Here is a 14,890-nt window from a genome sequence, read left to right on the forward strand (position 1 = left end):
GTGCGAACTTATTTGCTTTCGATATAGTTTCTAATTGCCTTGATTTCGCTATTTCCTTCATAACAAACAAAATTGGAGAGTTTATTGAAGCTATCGATGATGTCTTTTTGGAGTGGCAAGTCAGTTTTTGTGGCACCAACACACAAATTATTACTCTTCAACCTTATGATAGTATATTGAACATAGTAGTCAACATTTTTCTCAACAGCTGAAATGGTGTTATTTAAAAAAGTGCAATTGCGTTCAATTGATGTACACAATATAAGAGATTTGTATAAGGCTAAAACGCGTTTATTGCCATACAAAAATTCATTTTTGTCAGAATCAAATCGATTAAATAGAGAGTATTCGTCATTTATCCACTTTACTGCTTTATTGAGATTTGAAGAATGACTTTTATTAAATTGGTTAATGAATCCTAATAAGTCGTGGCAAAGGTTTCTAACGCGATCACAATAATCATTAACTATCATGTAGTTGCTTGACTGAATTACTTTCTCAGAAAGCCGATTACATAATATGTCTTCCGACAGGTGTAAATTAATATTGGAGATCAAGTTGTCAATTACACCTATCGACCTCTTTATAACGTCTGTTAACTTATTCCAGGATTCGCCTATCTCGAGAGCAATTTCTATATACACTTCCTTCATCAGAATTTGCTATAGTATATGTTGACTATAACCTCCACTAAATAAAAAGTAATAATTGAGGAAACTAATATGACACATACAATTCAATATATTTGTATTTCAATTTAAATTAACTAATGACTTCATAAAGTTTAGTTACAATATTCGATGAATCAGTCTATTTAATACATATATATCGTATTGGTAAACCATCGAAAATTACAAAATCAAATATAATTACAACAAAAAATCACCTCACTTCTCTCCTTATTTGAGGAACGTAAAATTACGTTGAACATAAAACTTTAAAATCAGAAATATATTAATTATTATTATTGTTATTTTTACGTCCCTACATTTTTGTCACTAATATTATTTTTATATTAAAAAGGGCCCAGCGCTACAAGACGTATAATGTCCTAGCACACTAATTAACACGCAGTCTTACATGCAGAAATTAGTATAAATAAAAAAGATCTTTAAATAGTAAATAAATGAGGGGTAGTAATTAGTTAATTACGAATTTTAACCTTAATGTCATTCTAACCTTTAAAAGAGAATAAAGTGAAGGCAGAAAAAATACAAATATATATATATATATATATACATATATATGTATATATATATATAAATATGTATAATGTATATGCAAATATATGGATATAAATGCACATATACATATAAATAATTGTATTCAACAATAAATAATAGCGTTATCCTGAAAGAGAAACCAGCAATACGCATTTTTCATTACTCAATTAATAAGCTAGCACTTTAAGTTAATTTGTGGTTGCTGGAAAAAATGGCTACTGTAAGTGAAGCAGTAAGAAATAGTTGGATGCATATCTTTTCTTTTGATAGTGCAATTCCGAGAAGCAAGCAAAAGGAGACGATAAGCGAGGTGCTAAAAGATTTAAATCGCATAAAAGATGAGATGCAAACATTACATTTAAGGTTTTCTGATATTGAGCAAGGCAAATCGGATTTATTATCTACGGAGAACTTTGAATCTCAGTTTGAGAAAGTAAAACAACAGCTACAACTACACACATTATTGATAAGTGAATTAAGAAAATATCACTCAGAAATAGATGATCTAAAAAACAAGGAAGAATATCGCATACAGGAAGAAAGAGAATTTAAGAACGAATTAAGAAAATTAAAAAATGAATTTCAAATACTTTCAGAAACGGTGAACAACAGAAACATACTTCATAGTTCAAATTTGCCTGGAATAATATCAAGATTAGACAGCTTACAAATAGATTTTGAGACATTAAACAATCGTGTAACTAAAAACGAGAAGTTAAAATCAGAGATGGATAGTATAAAAAGGGATATTAACGGCTTGTCTGTCATTAAAAAGAATGTCGATGACCAAAACTATATAATAAAACAAATGAAAGAGGACATATCATTAATACAATCAGTAGTTCATGAGGACATACCACAATTGAAGAGTGAAATACAGAGAAAGATGAATAAGACAATACAAGCAACAAATGAGCTTAAAGAGAGTGTTTCTGAATTAAAAGATCAATTTAGGACCATAAGCGATGAAAGGAGGCAAGATCATAATATTATAAGCCAATTAGCAACGCAAGCTGAACAATTGAGAATACAGATACAAACAATTAAAATGAATCAAAAAGATCAATCCACAAATAAGTTAAGGCAGGAGGAATTAGTAAATCAGTGTGTTAAGAATATTGCAAAGTTAGCAGAGAGTGTTAATAATTTACAAGAAAAAATATCAAATCATTTAATAGGTTTATCAATTTCAAAGTCAAACAATGGTTTATCGATTTCAGGTTCTAAGAATAATTCTCACCTAAAAACACCAATTATTTTAAATAAGCCAACGCCTAAAGGTAATTATTATGAGGTTACGGCTAATAATAATGAAAATTATAAAAGATTAGCAAATAAATGCAAGAATTCACCTAGGAATCAGATGAACATTACAAGCTACTTTTCGCTACCTGATACGCCTTCAACACAAGCACCAGTAATGTCAACTAATTCAGAAAGACTTGGCTCTTTTTTTGGAAGTAGGGAATTGTGCGGAATAGTTAGTACAAGTAGTCATTCATCTAGTAACTTCACTGAAAGTTGTCGCATTGACAGTTTAAATAACAGTAGACAAACTACTAACAATACATGTGATCAGGACAACCAGAATATTATATTGTCTACAAATATTGATGACGAAAGGATTACGTCAAGAACCATTTCAGAAGAAGATGATATATCTAGTTCTGATAACAATAAGAAATTAAGTTCAACATTTTTGGAGATAAAAAGTAGTATAAATTCTTCCGAAGAGACTAACTGTACTATTTCTGATGTTAATTATTTAATTTCTAATGACAAAAAGGTTGTGACAATATAATAATGTCACTATCTAAAGTAAATAATAGTAAAATAACTCCGATAAACTCTAAGCCAAGAGAAATTGAGGGAAAAATGACAACTAATTAAAATTCAATTGTTAACAACGGTAATAATAATTTTATTAGCAACCAGGAATTTTTAACAGGTTGTTAAATTAGAAGTAAGAAGAGGAAAACAAGTCAGAATGTTAAAAGTTCATATTAAATTAATAAATGTAATGTTTTTACTAGATTAGAAGTTTAAAAATATATTTGATGTATTGTACAGAGTAATTGATGATAAACAATAATGGAATTTATGAGTTGATACAGAAAAAAAAGACCTTCCGTAACCTTTATGTTATTTTATTTTAAATCAAAATCAAATAATAAAAGGTAATAAGATCCGTTTAATAATTTATCTAATTAAAGTTGGATTTAGACACTTTAAATTAAAAAAAAAAGATCAAATTTCAATAGCATTCCGTTTTTTGTGAATTAAATAATTAGCAGTTATTCCCATAAAAAGGGAAAGTGATTTAATAAATAAGTTTTAATAAATTAATAGTAAAATTACTAAAAAAAACATTTAATAAAAAGTTTAATAGACATCGTAATTATTTATTTAAATCGCAATTAGTTCATTGTCTTTTTTTCAATATTAGTTCGCTCTTTAAATAATTACCTTGCAGTTTATGATTTGGTGGAAGTTCTAGTTTAAAATAAAGTTGAGCATTAGGGACTAATCCTGCTTTTATAAGCAACGTTTTTTTATCCGGTAAAACTTTAATAACAGGAGGGGATTGATAAATAAACCAATCCATTAAAACAATATTAGGATTTATGCATTCCTTTACAGCCTCAATAAGGTCATAAGTTGTATTATTTGGTTTAAACTCAAGTTGTAGTATATATTTATCTGGAAAAACAATTCTAATACATGTGTGTGAATATACTTTCTTATTCCGCAGTATATTCAGATATTCATTAGATTTACTTTTGAATGTTGATTTCTTTCCGTCAATAGCATCTTTTATTCTTTGAATATCATTCTTATCTAAATACTCAATGTCAGAATCCTGATCTTTTTCATATTTATCTGTATTTTCTATTTTGTTTTTATCACATTTATTTGCCAATTCAGATGAATGAAATGCAATAGGTTTAGAACAAATGTAATCTTCAGAATTACTGTCTGTAATTCCCATTTCAATATATTTTTCCCTCTTTTTTATCTCAATCTCAACTTTATATCTTTCCTCAATAGCACATTCGATTAATCTTTTTGATGATTCATTTTTAGATTCAAAAGATGTACTTGATATGTTTGAAATATAAGGATTGAAATTATTAACCTTGATTAAATTACTATTATAAATAAAATGATCATTTGAAACAAGTTTTGGATATTCTATTTTATTTTTCTCGCATAAAGATGCCAATAAGTGATGGCAATCTGTTAATCTTGAAATATATGCTATAGGCAATTCTATATAATTGTCACTATTAATATTGATATTTGATGAATCTTTAATATTCATCTCACCTACTTCAACAAATCCAACAGATTTAAGTACGTTTAACGCTTGTACATATTTACCTACAGTAGAGGCGAATTTAGGGTTATTCATTCTTATTCTTCTAATTTTTCCTTTTTTAGGTTCCTTTATTATGGAATCAATTATTTTAAATAATGTATCAGTTACGCTTTTCAAACTCACTTTATCAATTAAATTTAAAGATTCAACTGAATTATATAATGAAGGTGTCATATTAATATTTTCAGGCGTAAGGTACTCGAATTCCCATTCATCATCTTCCACCATAGTTTTAGCATTGTTATCTAACTTTAAATTCATTATCGAATAACAGTCTATTTTTTCCCTTATAACATCTACAAGTCTGAGCGGAATACTCATTGATTCCCATTGTTCATTAGTTATACCTTTAAGCAATTCTAATTTATCATACCAATTCTTATTTACTATTATGTCTACGTATTTTTTCATCTCATCTTCACCTCTACCCAAGTCCTTTCCAATTGATAGTAAAAACTGTTCAACCTCACTTAAACCCATTTATTCTATGCTTGTTTCTCTATTTATTGCTACCTTAAAAATCTTTTCAATTCAAGATTAATGTTGCCTTTTTTTAGTTCTCAGTTGTTACCCGCTATTCACAACTTTTAAAATACTTAAATGACTTTAAACGCTCCTTAAACATCCAGCATTAGAAAGAGTCCAAATAAATAAATGAGAAACTAATCCTGCGTGCTCATTTTAAATTCTTATCTAGCTTTTTTTTGGTGAAGTTATCCTATTTTTCTCTTCCAGTATAAATTGGCTTTTACATGCAAATTATTTAGCTTATTGATCCTTGTAGCGCCGCGGCAGCCCGCCATGTCTCAAATTTGAGACATCTAACTGACATGGAACAAATATAAGCCTTGTAAATAAATTAAGGAGGAAAAAAAATAGTCGGGAAGAATACAATATTTTATTAGGCAATTAAGAAATTAGCTATATCCACTTTATATTTTTATATATATATTTTGTTTACTAAACAACTGAATTATGGCAAAGGCACACGGTTCTCTTGCTCGTGCAGGTAAAGTAAGAAATCAGACTCCTCGTGTAGAGAAACAGGAGAAGAAAAAGGCACTCACTGGAAGAGCTAAGAAAAGACAACAATATAACAGAAGGTTTGTTAGTGTTGTTGCTGGTCGTAGAAAATGCAATCCGCAGTCTTAGATTTACAAATTAATAGCTACGCATTACATACGTTAATTATTTGCTAATTATGCCGTTTTTTCTTTTCAGCCTTTATTGTTAATTTGATACTTTTAATGTTTAATTTTATTCTACTTCTTTTAAATTTAAATTCTATCAGTTGAGGATATCACAATAAATTCTCATATATTGACTGAGATTTACTATTTAATCCAAACTCTCCAAGTCACTTGAATTTAATGTATTTTTTGACATAATTATATACTTATCTAAAGCGATCTGATTCTTGTGCATATATTCGATATTACTCTTTTGTCTTCGATTTTGAACTAAAAATATATTTTAATATCCATTAACATTGTATTTTTAGTGTAAATAATTTAAGCCGTTGGAACAGCAATTATGAATATAAATGCAGAGCTTTTTTTAAATTTTACTTCTATATGTGATTTTTGAAATTAAATTTGTTCCAATATATATATATATATATATATATATATATTAAAAGGAGAATATTATATAATCAAGCTTTTATTTTTAACTAACTTTAGAGAAGGTAGGTGATTATTTAATTCAATTTAATCAATCACAACGTCACTTATGAGCAGGAGCAAACCAAACTTAATTAAAATTTACAATCCAGACTTATTTAGAAGCAACAATCACCTTAGAAAATGTAGAAAAAACAAGAAGGAATTAAAAAAAACATTCAATGCTGCACAATCCCTATGATCCAGACTTTTTTTTTCCAACTTTAATTACGGTTTATCTTTCACTAACAACCCTTTTCTTTACAATTATAATTATTCATCCTAAAAAGTTTGACTACAAAATAAATAAATTATTTAAAAATCTAAAAGGGAAGGTACTCGTCAATTATTTCAAGACAAAATTAGAAAAATAGCAAAGAATGAATATAAACAACTTAGGATTATTCGGTTTAACTATAATTATAAGTTATTGTAAAAACAAATGCTGAGAATCAGTGAAAATCACAACTCACTTCCAAAACAAATCGTTAAAGAGGGGTTATCCGGGAATCGAACCCGGGACCTCATGTACCCGAAACATGAATCATACCACTAGACTAACAACCCTGGCGCTTAGCCACCCATTGGCATTAAATAATAACTTAATGAGAAAGAAATTAATTTTTTCCTAATTCAATACATTTGTTTAATGATGACCTAAAACAATTTAAAAATAATTGACCAATTCCATTACTTTCTAATGTATTTATTCCTGCTTCAGTAGAACCCCCTGGTGTAGATACTTTTTTTTGAAATGCCAGCGAATCTTGCTCATTATTTGTGTTTAATAATAATTTGGAAGTACCGTAAATGGTTTCTAATATTAAATTGGTAGCCAATTCTTTTGGAACACCTATTTCTATGCTAGAATTAACCATATTCTGAACTATATTAGCAACAAATCCGGGACCACATCCACTTATCACCGTACAATTTGAAAATATGTTCTCGTTTATTTTATAAACCCTTCCACACGTTTCTAACACTTGTATAATTTCATTAGTAGGATTAAATTTGCTATTATTAAAATCAACACTTGGATTTTCATAATACAACCATGTACCCTCACAAATGGAAAGCGTTAGATTTGGCATTGTTCTGATGCAGAATATAGAATCATCTTTGAACACAGCACAAATGTCAGCTATGCTCTTTCCTGCACAGACTGAGATCAAAATTTTTTTTCCTGATTTTAGATCTTCAATATATTTCGGCTTATTAAAATGGTCAAGAACACTATTTAATATATGTGGCTTAATACAAAGGAATATTAAATCTGAATGTTCAATGATGCCTTCAGGATCGTTTAAAATGATAATATTAGAGTATCTAGTTTTTAAAAAATCAACACTCTTTTTATTCAAATCAAATATAAATATGTTACTTTCTTCTACTTTATTTGAAAGAATCATTCCTTCTATTATTGCTTTTGCTATATTTCCACACCCAATAAATCCTAATTTAAGATTAACAAATGGTTTTATAAATTTATATGTAAATCGTTGAAAAAATTAATCTAAAATCTTGTGTAAATAAAAAAAAATTGAACTTACCCAACTTTTTAGTTAACATTTTCTTTTAGTTCAATAACAGACTTAATACAGCTTGTTTTGTTTGACTAAATATAATTAAACTATTAAATGGTTTGTAGAGTTATGTATAACCTTGAATAAAATGTGTTATATCATTTGAATTTACCCGCATTTTCTATCTATTTATATAAAAATATAAAACAACCATTTTAATGCATCCACATTAAAATGCATGCATTTTACGGTATAGGGAGTATTTTTAGTGGCACGTGTAAAAAAGTGCCGGTAATATAAAATAACAATAAAAATGCATGGGAATTATATGTAAATATAATTTACAAAAAACCGATAGTAGGTATTAATATAGATATAGAAATAATAATTTCCAATAATGATTCAAATAATTGACAAGTTTTAATGAGACAAAATTAAAGTAAAAGAAGAAAAAATCGAAAGTTATATACAAGATAAGATATATATATGAATTTAAATTTTTTGTATAATACAAATATTGATTATATTTATTAAAGAGTAAAGTAGTAATTGTGATTTAATTATAGTATTTATTATCATTATTCAGCTCAAACAGAACAAAGTATTTGTAAAATGATATACAAGAGAGAAAAATTAATTAATTTGATATACTGTGGTTTTTTACTTTTTTATTTCGAATTATTTGTTTTTTGTGAGAAAGAACTAAAAGACAGAAAAGACGAAATAAAAGTAAAAGATGATAAAATAAACGGTAATTGGATAAATTTTCCAGGTACAACTCCACTTATAATAAAAGAAAAAATACCATTTGTTGGTGTCAGTGATTTTTGTATGGGAAATGAATGTAATATAGACAATAATAATAATAATATTAATAATTTACTAGGCGAAAATATTATTAAAATGGATAATAATAATTATAAGATAACGAGATATATATGCATATTACTTTCAGATAATATAAAATCTAGAGAAATGGATGCAAATTTATTTTTTGATAGACTAAATGATTACGTAGAAACAAGTGAATTGCCTATTTCATTTGTAGAATTTTATGAAAAGTTAGGAGTTTTTATAATAGATATAAAGTCAATAGGCAAAGAGCAAGATGACTGGAATTTATTACCTTTAATAGAAGGATTACGACAAATAAAAAAACTTGACATATTAAATAAAGCAGATTGTACTAGAGATTCGATAATGACAGAACAATCTGTATTCAAAAGTAATGGTAATATTATAGATAGAAAAATTACATCGTCTATAAATTTTAACAATACTTTTGGAATTAACAGGAGTTTACTATCAAGTGATATACAAAATAGTAAAAACGATTCACAAATTGTAGATGAAACCCAATATCCAAAACTATACAAGGAGTTAGATGGTTACTTTTTGAAGAAGTTCAGCGAAGCAACAAATCTAATAGGTAAATTTAAATCTATAACATCAAATAATGAAAGTTCGTCAGTATTAAACACTATTAACTTTCTCTCAAGTATAGGTGGTAATAGCAAAGAAAAAAAAAGATTAAATAACATTTATGAAAAAAATAATTCAAAGATAACAATATCACCATTATACTTGATGAGTTTAAATAACAAAAACAAAAATATAACTGAAATTACACAAAATATTAAAAATCAAGTTTCACCGATTGATAAAATAGATATGTCAAAAGAGGATATAAGTCTAGACAAGGATTTGGTAGATAATATAGCAACAGCAATATTTAAAGGTATGAGTGATAGTTCATCATTGTTTCCACCCCCATTTGGAAACCCAAGTAGAGGAAGTACATTAAATAACTCATATCAAAATAGTATGTACTACAATATAAACAATTCACCAGTAATATCAAGTTTGAGTTATAAGCCTATACCACAAGGTAATAGCAACTACATGAATGGCTTTAGTAGTAATGAAAGAATTTTTCAAACTGGCACAGATTCAAAAACAGGAGGTTTAGGTAGTAACTATAATCAGAATATTAATATTGCAAATAGTATAAATGTAAATAATTTACAAAACTATGACAATTCAATAATTGGATTTAATAATCAAAACTCAAATATAAATAATATCAACAATCAAAATTCTGGAATATCCCAATCAAAATCAGGTTCTGGATTAGCACCTGTTATATTCGAATCATTAGATAATTGGGGAAAACCGACTACACAGCAATCAAATTCAATAAACACAAATTTATTACAAGGTGCAAAACAAAGCAATGAATTGAAGTTACCCACTTTAAATTCCCCAACAACATCAGAATGGATGAGAAAGGCAATAACAAAACAAAATGAAGGAGCTGCGAATAAACAATCATTTATAAATATAAACGATATAACAGTAGATAGCAATAGTAATAGTTATGATAGAAATGGAAATTACAACTTAAACGATCAGTCAGGACAAACAAATAGTGATTTGAATAATAACGTTAAGCCTCTATTTTCAAATAACAAAAATGATTATTATTTCAATACACCACTTACACAAGCGTCAAAGTTATCAAATACACCATATGGTTATTTTAATCCACAAAATTATGGACATTCTCAGGGAACAACATTTATAAAAATGAATGGTAGTGTCTTTGATGATCCAAATGACATAACTTCATTTCGTCCAGAAGAATTTATACACAGATTGCCAGATGAAGTTTCAAATAATATGACACAATCACAAAAAGACAAAATAAACTTAATAAATGCATTTATAGGTACTGGATTTGATACAGTATTACAAATGAATAACTTTGTGAGTAGTGGTAATAATGATCAATACAAGACATCTACAAAAAGGCGTTTATTTGAGCTAAATTCATACAATGAAACTTTAGAAAATAAAAACAACAATAGTATAAAGGGAATATATGAAAACCTACTAAGTAATATAGATACAAATCAAGGGCAAGATACAGCAATGGCATATGTAACAGGGTGTGATTGTAAAAGATTTCCAGATGGCATAGCGTGTCCACTAGTATTGTCAGGAGAAATAAATATACAATGTATAGGTTATAAGGTTTGGGATTCACTAAAAAAAGGAGCACCATTAAGTGATGTAGCATCTGCAATAGATTCAGCAATAAATTCAAACGCTAAAAACATTGTATTACCACTAAAATTCGATCTGAAAACAATAGAAGAAAATAGATCAGCTCCTAGAATATTAAGACAAATAATGAGGAGAACATCAAAAGAGAATAATATACTATTTGCATTACCAACAGGTAATAATGGATCACAGGAAGTAAATAGAAGTTTGGATTTTCCATGTGATGATTTAAGTGGCATATATGCTTTTTGTGTAGGTTCAATAAATAATAAAAGTGGTTTATTATCCAGTTTTACGAATGTTCCTCAGTTGATTAATGCAATATATGTAAATGGTGAAGATGTTGAGTCAATAGGAATAAATCAACAAAAACAATTATTTTCAGGTACAGGCATTGCTTTGGCACAATCAATAGGTGCACTAAATATAATACAAGGAATTACTAAAGAAAAGACAACCATATTTGATCAATTAGCTATTTTGTATAGTAGTCCAAAAAAATTACCTTCAAAAAGTTTTTTAGAACAAATATTTAACAACTCAAATCCATATAGTGTATATAATAATAAAATATCTGATGGTAGAGAATATGATGATGTTCAAGTATTAGATGATAAAAATGACACTTTAATGCACGGTATGAAATCTGATAATAATGAATACGAAAGAATAACGATTGCAAAAAATGAAACAATTGATAATAATAAAACCATTAATGCTTATATGGATGAAATAAGGAGCTTTCTTCATGGTAGTTCTATATTAAATGACAGTATTAATATAGGTAAAGGCAATAACAACATTAATGAAACCGTTTTTGACACTGTTAGTGCAATTAAAAATAACTACACTTCAGCTAAAGGCTTAGACAATGTAAATGCAACAACTACTAATATCAAAGATAATAAAAGCTATTATAATAATACACATGACAACACAACTACATCTACCTCTACTAAATTTATTAATATTACTACTAATTCTGATAATACTAGTACTAATTTTACAAATAAAACCATTACTTCAAGTAATATCAACACTACTGTCGGAAATGAAACGATTCTGATAACAGGTGAAGAAAAAAACAACTATATAAAACAATCAAAAGATCAATATGATAATGAGTTTGAATACTATCAAGAAAATAAAGTAAGGAACACATATGATAATGATTCTGAAGAGGAGAAAACGAGAAATTTATACAGGGAATCAGGTTACACTCCAGAAATACTTGGTGTCGTATTGGAACCTAAAGAGATAACAGAAATGTCAAGATTAGTGCAAAAAAGCAACGAATATTATATGAATGAGTTTGATTATAATGAATATGGTATTCCAAATACATTAGATATATCAAATAACGAAGAAAGTATACCAAAGATGATGTGTTATGAAGAAGAAACAAGATTTTATAGTCCACTAGAAATGGCAATACCTGTTGAAAATATAGAACAATGTATATTATCATGTAGTAATACACCGGATTGCAAATATTACTCCTATGGTGCATTTTTAAAAGGTCCAAGATCAATAGTAGGCACATGTATACTGATGCCTGATAAACAAGGTTCTGTTTCATTACCTAATTTTCAATCAGGTTCTCTAGGATGTCCTGTATCTGCAAGTGTGGCATATGCTGAAGCTATGGAGGAGAGATTAATGAGTGGGGTCTCTACAGTACAAGAAAACAGCAAACAAAAAAACACTTCATCAAATATAAACAACCATTTGAACTCAGATTGGCCGGGAATATTGTCGACTTCTTCAGTAGCTGTTAAAAGTATGAGTGGTTTCTTGTCAAGATTTCCTTTAAATGATATACTTCAAACGAGTATATCACTCTACAATTCTGGATTTTTAGACCAAAAAGGTGCATTAAGACCTAGCGGAGCATTTGAAAAACAGAGTGTACTTCCACCACCTGGAGTAGGTTCACCACATGTAGTATGTACATTGCAAGGAATGCAGTGTTGTGTGCCACAAAAATCAGCTAAAGGATGGAGAAAGAAACCACCCAGTTTTTTAAGAGTAGACCATCCTTCATGTGAGGCAATATATGTTTCAAAAACAGATATGTTTTGCGCAACTACATCACTATACGACAATGAAGGCATTACAAATTTAGAATACGGATCAAATAACAAGTATTATGATCATCAAAAAGGCATAACCTCAGGTAATTGTGGTATGGTCATAATAGAAACAAGTGAACATTTAATATTCCAAAACACTCTGAAAATGCCATCCAGGGAAATGAATAATGCATTATGTGAGTGCAAGTTAAATAAGAGAGATAATAGTATACATGGGTCTGGTACATGGGAATACTCTGTACAAGCAGTACAAGCGGCTATGAACAAAAAGGTTGAAGGCGATCAATTATCTACAGGAGTTGCTCAGGCACTTGCATGGGTAGAAGCCGTTGGTAATGATCCAAATCCAGCTGTTAATGGATTGGGTGAATTGATATCACAAGTTGCTCAAAGACCAAATTCAGATGTAGAATTAATTACACAAATACCGGCTATTAGTCAAAATGCAGTATCTAATATGTTATATAACCAGCAAAAGCAACAAAATGCTAATTTACAAGGCAACGGCTATTATGATTACAATAATCAAGACAATTTCCGCTCGTTAATGAATTCATTAAGTAATTGTATTACAAGTTGGCCCGATAAGTGTCAAGTGTGGAAATCAAAATGTGAGGATAATTTAATATATGGATATAAGAATCCACAGTGTATTCCTGTTAACATACTGGAAAATGGATGCCCGATGAAGCAAGTTGGATTTAGAATTAATCATATTGATTCTGGAATTCTTAGTTTTGGATTTAGACCTATGAAATTTTCAGATGATTCTCCATTCAGAATTGCTTGTCAGTTTTCCCTAGTTAAATGCTCAGTTGCCAATGTAATGCATCATTGTAGTAAGAAAAGACTAGACAATATAAAACAAAATAAACACTTAAATCACAATGTTAACCAAAAAGGTACTATTACAGGTAATGGTGGTAGTATTAATATTAGAAAACATTATCAAATAGGAAATAAAAATATTATAGACACTGTAATTGAAAATATTGGTAATAGTAATAACAATATACCTTTAAATTACCTACCTTATTGGCCAAAGGAGAATAATACTGACAATAATGACGAACATATAATTGAGAAATATATCAGAGTACGTTTTCCACAGGCAGGTAATTATTCCAGTGTAAATATGATTCAATTGTTCAATAATAAAACTAAAAGGGACTTTGCTGCAAAAATAATTAGCGAAGATGAATTGCCTAAAAACCAAACAGTTGAAAATGTTGATATTTATGATAACTCAGACTTCCAATATTTGGGTAAAGTAGAAGTAGTTCCTAATGGAGAATACATTAAGGAAGGAAAAGAAAGGATAGGTCATTTATTAAGTAATAAAAACACCAACACAAGTTCATATAGTGGAAAAAACATTAATATTTTCAGTAAGAAAAACAATACTAGTATTCAAAGTGGTAGAAATAATCTAGAAAAATACAACAATATTAATAACAGTGATCATAATTATTTTTATGGTCAAGAAGACGAATTAGGATTAGGATACAACTTTAATTATAATTACATTAATGATTATGATGACAATAGTGATTATAACAAAGAACCACTACTATTAGACAAATATCAGCCTGATATTACGGGTAATTATTATCCTGAATTTAAAATGGAACAAATAATTATTGAAAATAAACGCGATAATGAGTCAAATGGCGATTTTTACTCATACGTTACATCTAAAGCAGGCAGCGGTTGGGAGATTAAATTAGACAAAAAGTTATCATCATCGTCCTTATCATATTTTAATAGTGGTATTAAAAGTTACAAACTTAATAGTTATAAATATATGTTTACCACAACTACAATATTCTTTGTTTTAATGTTAATGTAGCTTCATATTGGACATATATAAATAACTGCATTTTTTAAATTAAACTTTAAATAGTACATACGTATTTAATTATTTATTTAATCTAAATAAACA

At 28.2% G+C, this 14,890-nt stretch overlaps 6 protein-coding genes across 6 annotated transcripts; 3 read left to right on the forward strand and 3 right to left on the reverse strand.

Moving 5' to 3' along the window:
• Positions 1-8: 8 nt before the first annotated feature.
• On the reverse strand, positions 9-653 carry FG386_001017 (uncharacterized protein; the record flags this gene model as incomplete). Its single annotated transcript, XM_067340280.1, has 1 exon — positions 9-653. One exon carries the CDS (start codon positions 651-653, stop codon positions 9-11), a length of 645 nt encoding a protein of 214 aa, XP_067196168.1.
• A 781-nt stretch (positions 654-1,434) lies between these two features.
• Positions 1,435-3,024, forward strand: FG386_001018 (uncharacterized protein; the record flags this gene model as incomplete). Its single annotated transcript, XM_067340281.1, has 1 exon — positions 1,435-3,024. The coding sequence occupies one exon, from the start codon at positions 1,435-1,437 to the stop codon at positions 3,022-3,024; it is 1,590 nt and encodes a 529-aa protein (XP_067196169.1).
• Positions 3,025-3,645: 621 nt separating this feature from the next.
• FG386_001019 (uncharacterized protein) lies at positions 3,646-5,082 on the reverse strand (the record flags this gene model as incomplete). The annotated part of the gene is made up of 1 exon (XM_067340282.1): positions 3,646-5,082. The coding sequence occupies one exon, from the start codon at positions 5,080-5,082 to the stop codon at positions 3,646-3,648; it is 1,437 nt and encodes a 478-aa protein (XP_067196170.1).
• A 495-nt stretch (positions 5,083-5,577) lies between these two features.
• FG386_001020 (ribosomal protein s30) lies at positions 5,578-5,754 on the forward strand (the record flags this gene model as incomplete). Its single annotated transcript, XM_067340283.1, has 1 exon — positions 5,578-5,754. One exon carries the CDS (start codon positions 5,578-5,580, stop codon positions 5,752-5,754), a length of 177 nt encoding a protein of 58 aa, XP_067196171.1.
• Positions 5,755-6,880: 1,126 nt separating this feature from the next.
• Positions 6,881-7,835, reverse strand: FG386_001021 (uncharacterized protein; the record flags this gene model as incomplete). The annotated part of the gene is made up of 2 exons (XM_067340284.1): positions 6,881-7,719; positions 7,817-7,835. The coding sequence occupies 2 exons, from the start codon at positions 7,833-7,835 to the stop codon at positions 6,881-6,883; spliced, it is 858 nt and encodes a 285-aa protein (XP_067196172.1).
• A 566-nt stretch (positions 7,836-8,401) lies between these two features.
• On the forward strand, positions 8,402-14,797 carry FG386_001022 (large extracellular protein with a signal peptide; the record flags this gene model as incomplete). The annotated part of the gene is made up of 1 exon (XM_067340285.1): positions 8,402-14,797. One exon carries the CDS (start codon positions 8,402-8,404, stop codon positions 14,795-14,797), a length of 6,396 nt encoding a protein of 2,131 aa, XP_067196173.1.
• Between the last annotated feature and the right edge of the window lie 93 nt (positions 14,798-14,890).

The sequence above is a fragment of the Cryptosporidium ryanae genome (assembly GCF_009792415.1).
Source record: "Cryptosporidium ryanae isolate 45019 chromosome Unknown contig_19, whole genome shotgun sequence".
NCBI classification, from domain to species: domain Eukaryota; phylum Apicomplexa; class Conoidasida; order Eucoccidiorida; family Cryptosporidiidae; genus Cryptosporidium; species Cryptosporidium ryanae.